Source organism: Atractosteus spatula, chromosome 4 (genome assembly GCF_055471065.1).
Source record: "Atractosteus spatula isolate fAtrSpa1 chromosome 4, fAtrSpa1.hap1, whole genome shotgun sequence".
In the NCBI taxonomy this organism is placed as follows: Eukaryota; Metazoa; Chordata; class Actinopteri; order Semionotiformes; family Lepisosteidae; genus Atractosteus; species Atractosteus spatula.
In genome coordinates this window covers 65,298,917-65,305,603 of record NC_142709.1, presented here as the reverse complement: position 1 = coordinate 65,305,603, position 6,687 = coordinate 65,298,917, and the positions used below count along the sequence as shown (strand labels likewise).

Below are 6,687 nucleotides of genomic sequence, written 5' to 3'. Positions count from 1 at the left end.
TTAAAAAAACATAAAGGATTTATGAAAAGATTGAATCGAAAAGAAAAAAAACACCTTCAACACCCACAAAAGTTGATAACGGAAACAAAACTGGCTACAGAATGTACTTGTCAAAGATTTCAAAATAAATTTTAAAAAAGCAAAGTAGGCTCTCTTACGCTAAGGCGTATGTATATATAAACCGCACATATATTAAATTCCAAATTAAATTAAAACAAAACGTTAAGATGGGTTATCCGTGAGTCCCTGGACATCAGCAGTGGGCGCATGCAGATATCCAGTGAGGGGAGATGGGAATCGGATAATTGTTATAGAGAAAAAAATTATATTCTAGGGCTAAATAAACAGATCGTGTTAATGTTCTTCTCGATAAATCAGTTTGTCCCCCATTTCACGTTGTTTCGAATCACTGGTACCGTAACTCCTTGTACAGTAGATCAGAAAACCTGAACACGACCATAAATGACTTGCGGGATTTTGCTTTGAAGTGTCCCGCTCATGCATTTGTGTGGTATCATTAATACAAGGAAGCGCAGTTTATTCTTTTAACTGAATGGTTAATTGTAAAAACCTCCAAACATCCTTGTCCTAAACGAGAGAAGGACATGCCAGATTTCTCTACAGCCAGACAAAAGATAGGTAACTCTGGGAGCACCGGTATGATGTTTTACCCCAGAAGAGACCATATCCACGTCCTGACTACTGTAAAAAATACACAGACTAAAAGCGGTATAGCATATTATAACATACACGCGTACAAAAACACACTACCGCGAAAATTAACAGGTAAAAAAAAAATTGGCAACATATCACAACAGAAGGGGGTGGGAGGGGGGACACCATTACAAAGCCTGGATGACATCATCGCTGGGTTATAAAAAGCGTGAATGGTGTTCCTCTCTAGCAGTGCAGAACTTGAGTATCTTGGAGTAAGCGAAGGCAAGACAATCCACTTGCTGAGAACCGACCTCGATCCGAAGATTTTATTGTAACCAGAAGGAACCCAGTCTTAGAATTCGCCACTGAGCAGAAATGAATATCTCGCATTTGGTGGCTTGTGGACTATTGATGACTCTGCTTTCAGTGAGCATGGAGGCTAAACCTTTGACGCCGGCACAGCAAAAGGTAAATCGGATTTACAGGGTATAGACTCCGTTAGTATAGCCTTGTGATATCCAGCGTAATGATCCATTGTTGTTTTCGGTGGTGGCGTATTCTTCTGTCTGAAAAATAATTGACAGTGCGTTTAACGGTTAGTTGACATCATTTCTTAAACCATTTAAGCTAACTTTTCTACGACTCCTTGCAGTTATGCTCGGCTGTTACTTTAGTTTTGTTTTTTGCTTTTGGCGCAACTACTCCTACGAGTAGTACTAAAACAATAACAATAACAATAACAGCCGCATTAAAATACGTTTTGAACAACATATTAACCTGTTCATCCATTAATAAAGTGGTGGGAACGTTTTCTTCATGGTGTTCAAAAATAGTTGGTTGCATACATTTTTAAACTTCGAAGTTTTAAAGTTCATTGAAGGAAAAGTTTTATTTTTAATAAAGGTTCACTCTCATGACCCTGTAGTGTTAGAGATGACTAAAACCCATCATTATTATAAATACTTTCTTATTTCTTTAATTTTAAAAACTAAGAAACTTTTACGCATGGTGCGTAAGAAAACAGGACATTTGAGGAAACGTACAAATTATCTTAATAACATGTTCTTCTTTTAGTAGCTGCAAGTATTTCACCTATGTCATGGTCCTGAATGCATCACATTCCTAGAACTGTATTCTGGTACCCAGACATTCATAAGTACAGGAACGCGCAGATACGATGGTAAAAGAGATGAGGGCTCACGGTAGCTTCTTGTAGTTTCAGACCCGTCTTACAAAAAAAAATATTTTAAAGAGAATTTTAATAACTTAGTGACTGAACCTCTTCGTCCCACTTTCGGAGCTCGTAAAACGTTTCTCGGACATCAGTGACAAAAGCGCCACTACGGTAGTAGTGTAGTACCTGTGCATCATACATAGGCATTGTGACCAAATCGATGGAAAGCACTTAAAAAAAGACAAACAGGAGAATTTCCTTTCCGTATAATGTAAGTATCTTCACGGAATTTATCTCTTGAAATAACACATATCTTTCATTTTCCAATGAAGTTTTTATTGGGTAATGTCTTAATACCGACATATCTTAAAAAAGTATTTTTTCTTTAGGAGGTGGCGTGAACTCCCACTTATCCGAATCTTCCCACATGGAAATTTACTAGGATGTAACAACGGGAAAGTGTTAAAATCGATGTAGGTTATGCTAAAATGAAAAAAAACCCAGCAAAGTATCCACAGCAATGTCTCAATAGCACCTCCAACAGTTGATAAGAAGATACTCTGTTCATACCCATGTCCCCAGTTTGAATAGGAGAGCTTCTATTGCAATACTTAACTTTAAATAGGCTCCTTAAACTAACCCGGTTTAACCTTTGAAGACAATGACTAAGCCTACCGTATATCCAGTAGCTCCTGCATCCACATGAGCATGAAGTCGACAGCTTAAAGACTTCTGCAATATTAAACTGTAATAGTAGGGAAGGTTTGTGGATTGAGCTGCAGGTCAAGTAAAATAAAGCTGTTAGTGACTGTCATTGTGCCATCCTCCTCTATACCTCACATCTGCACCTACCCTGGCAGGCTCCAGGTGAGCTGTTGATGATTCTTTATGGAGAGTGGCGCCTGCCCTCTCACAGCCTCTGCGGAAAATATATTCCCTACTTCAACACCGCAGAAAACACGGAAGGGGATATACTAAGTATTACAGAAGCAAAAGAAAGTAGGAGAGATTCTGATCTGCACAGAGAGGCGTTAAATGGACAACAAAAGGTGTTTCCAACTCTCTTTTGGTGCATTTTGTATCTCTCTCCGCCACATATTACTGGCTAGAGAAGTGTGAAACCGTAGTCTTATATTCACTCCTGCTGCTGATTTCCAGTGAATGGCTGTAAATTACAGTCATCTAAACCTGTGATCATCTCTTTGTGGATCATCATAGTGGAGACAAAATAATCACATACAATGACTGGAAACTAAAGGGGGAAAAGCGTATTGTAATATGTATACAATCGAAAATCCCGATTTACCTCGGTTTACATAAAATAACGAACGGTGCGAGACGTTCAGGTGCCGTGTGGTTACACGCAACAGTTGTTCCGTTAAACAAATCATGCTGAACCAAAACAAAGAGGGTAATTTTATTAACGCAGAGTATTAAGATGCTCCAGCAATTAGTTCCTGCTGGAAAGAGAACTGCTGTGGAGACCAGTCTTGCTGCATAAAGACAGTAACTGGATTCACAGATTGACCATGCGTGAGTCTAGCTGCCACAGGTCTGACCAGGGAAGCCGAGATCTGACGCCTTTTTCTTCTTCACCTCTTTGTTTTAGTCTCTTAGAAGCTTGCTAGGCGAAGAGCTGTCCGAGTACCTAGCATCGGGGGAGACAGAAGGCAAACTTGAGAGTGCGAGGTCGAGGGTGCGACTCCTCCGGGACCTGCGCCTGGACACCCGGGCAAAGGCAGCCTGGGCGCGGATTCTGAACGACCAGCCCAGCCCGCGGAAGTTCAAGGGCGGCGTGAAGAAAGGGGGGTCCCGGGGCTGCTTCGGTCACAAGATTGACAGAATAGGGACCATCAGCGGCCTCGGCTGCTAAAGAGACAGCGCCCAGAGGCGGTAAGTGAAGCACAGGGGTGGCGAACTCTAGGAGGATGGGAGCTGACGTCAGCTGTATCTGAGACGCAAAAAATAGACGCGCAAATCTCATGTTGTAAGTGCTTAGCAGTCGTTAACAGTGAAGTAGTCATTAATAAAGCATGTATAGATGACAAATATCCAAATCTGGTATCCAAATCTGGTTGACAATATCCAAATCCACAAGTATCCAAATCTGGTTGACAGCCATGCAAGTAATCATTTATAAGGGTCACCTATTACAGGGTTATTAACACTGCATTATCATTCTCTTCAGGTGTTATGGGTGAAAAGAGCTTTCGGATTAATTTCGAATTCCATATTTTGAATTGTAACCATAAACACACGGTATATGTGTACTTGGAATATAGTGTTTCTTCATGTAAAATCTTTTTCACACTTGGGAGTGTTAGCGAAAGGCACTCTTAGTAATTTTGGATCCAGGTTACAGTGAGGTTGGGAGTCAAATGAAATTCACACTGATCACACTGTCAATTAATTGTGCAAAAAAAGCACTTGCTTACTTAAATTTGACATTGTGTCATGATCTGAAATACAGTCATGACACACAGTAACAAAAGATTCAAAGACATTATTGGAAAACACAATGTTTTTGTTATTTGTGCTGCTGCTAAAGCAGGATGTCTCCTGTATTTTTAGGGAATAAAAGAAATAGGCAAATCTGTATGTTTCTAATAAACAATATAGTCCAATATTTATTTTCTACATTTGAGGGATGTATTTACATAAAAGGTCAAAAATAAAGGAATCATGGGGAAATAATGTCATACTGGGTGCAGAATGCCATTTATTGATGCTCCCAGTAGCTGGAAAAGAAGTCTGTATACACATAAAATTAAAAGAAAAATATTAGTGACATAATTAAATTAAATGTATCCACAGCAAAGATTGTCTTTAATAAAGCATACATTATTGGACACTAACAAAGGATCAGGGATTAAATATAGGACAAATAATTTCTTAATTATCACTGAGTGCACTGAGTACAAGTGTTTTTTGTAGTCTAAATGTTCTTCATGTGTCAAGGTTGTTTCGGAACTGTAGACATTAGTCTGTCCTGGCACAATGAAATCCGAACACCACACAAGAAACGAAAGTGCACTGAATGAAAATGCTTATGGATAGTTCTTTGAATGTACTATACCGCCTTACCACCTTGCTCGTGTGTAAGTGGGAAAATGTGACCATTACCATCAGTAATAAACTAGTGTAAGTGCACTGAGATTAGAGGTTGCATCATTAGGGATCATGTCATAGGCAGCTGACACTTTACATGTCCTTTAGCATGGCTCATTACAGGAGTTTGTAGGTCAGCATACAGTAAATGTGTATAAAACATTAACTAATTTTGTGATAAAGATATGAGGTGATCCACAGTTAACTGAAGCAAAGTACACATATGGCTTCACACTATGGGTGTAAAATGTTCTCTGAGACTGGGAGTACATAATCTCTCTTTCCAAAGTCAGCTGAAGCTCTGTGTGTGTCAGTGGGTGAATGTGTCTTGCTTTTTCCATTTTGTGCAATCGATCATCCCCTTTCCCTGTTTCCCCACTCTGACCCCCCTGGAGTGAGAGAAAGAGTTAGGAGTGTTCCTTGTAAATACTTTTTCCTATCAAAAGAGCATGCTTGCTCTGCCAAAGTACATTTTGGTGGGGGTAATAACATTTAGAAAAGTAACTAAATGAGGAGACGATCATCTTTTTTTAAAGAAATGCTTCCCAGTCTTGTCGTTGAAGCCGATACCCTGGTTTCTTCCAAAACTAAAAACACGGGATGAGATCTTTGAATCAATGAGCTACTTCAGAGGGGCCAAATGGCCATCTCTCGTTTCTGAATGTACTCACTGACGGTACATCTCATAAACACCATCAAAACTGATTTCACGAAGATTGACATTGAGTTAAGCAGGCAGGAAAAAAATAAATGCCAATGATATTACTTATGGCAGATTTTATTTTTGTCTCAGAACTTTTCAACGAGGAGATTCATTTGATGGTAATAATTCTTTTTCTTTTCAGAACCTTCATTGGACGATGGGTTTGGACAAACTCGGCTGTGGTTGCTCTTTACCTGAGGAAAACAGAAAGCACCCTCTCTTTTCAAGAAACTGACTGGTTCGAATTTTGGTACAATGAACCACCATCACCAGCGTTACAGAACACTAAGAGAAAAAAAAATCCGAAAAAAATATACATAAAAAATAAACGCTACAAAAAGGCGGACAATGATGTAGACACTAAAACGGCAAAGCTGTATATTGTCGCTGCTGTAAATTCATGTACTTCATTCCTGCATAAATGTATTTATGTTTAAGAAAACTATTTATATGTTTATAAAAGAGATATTTATAAATATGAGTTTTATTTATGTAACATTTTGAAATGGATTTAAACTGCAGGTCAAACACGTTTGTAACATTTTTTTTGTCTTAAATAGCTGTAAATGTTTTAAAAAATGAAAAACCATTCCACATGCACTTCTGAGTCTCTCCCAAGTTTGTTCTGTGGAATTCTGTTGGACATCCGTGACACTATCTTTTTGTAGCTCCTTGCTTTTGTTTCTGTGTAGTTGAGACTTGTATGGAGAACAATCTCTGATACGCGGGAACAGTCAACTAAGAGAATGAAACTTTGTGGCCTTTCTAATGCAGATATTAATATTAATTTAAGATCACTTAAAGGATCTAGTTTTTTTTTCAGATAGAATATTTTCAGCTCCTTTTCAGCACTCTGCCCAGGTCTTTCTGCTTGGTAAAAATAAAAAACAGGCACTGGAGCTGAAAGTGTATACATTTGTTTCACCATTTTATAATATATCCATGCTGGACTTTATACAGTGCATTTCTCAAAAGTAACATTAGAATAATTTGTTTGCTCTGAGAATATATTTTCATCTAAGACTACTAGGGGAGAAGAGGAAAA

General features: G+C 38.6%; 1 protein-coding gene across 1 annotated transcript; it reads left to right on the top strand.

Annotated features, from left to right (window-relative positions):
* The first annotated feature begins 897 nt into the window (after positions 1–897).
* Positions 898–6,241, top strand: nppc (natriuretic peptide C). The gene is made up of 3 exons (XM_088914704.1): positions 898–1,125; positions 3,441–3,724; positions 5,785–6,241. The coding sequence occupies exons 1-2, from the start codon at positions 1,033–1,035 to the stop codon at positions 3,702–3,704; spliced, it is 357 nt and encodes a 118-aa protein (XP_088770830.1). The 5' UTR covers positions 898–1,032; the 3' UTR covers positions 3,705–3,724; positions 5,785–6,241.
* The last annotated feature ends 446 nt before the right edge of the window (positions 6,242–6,687 follow it).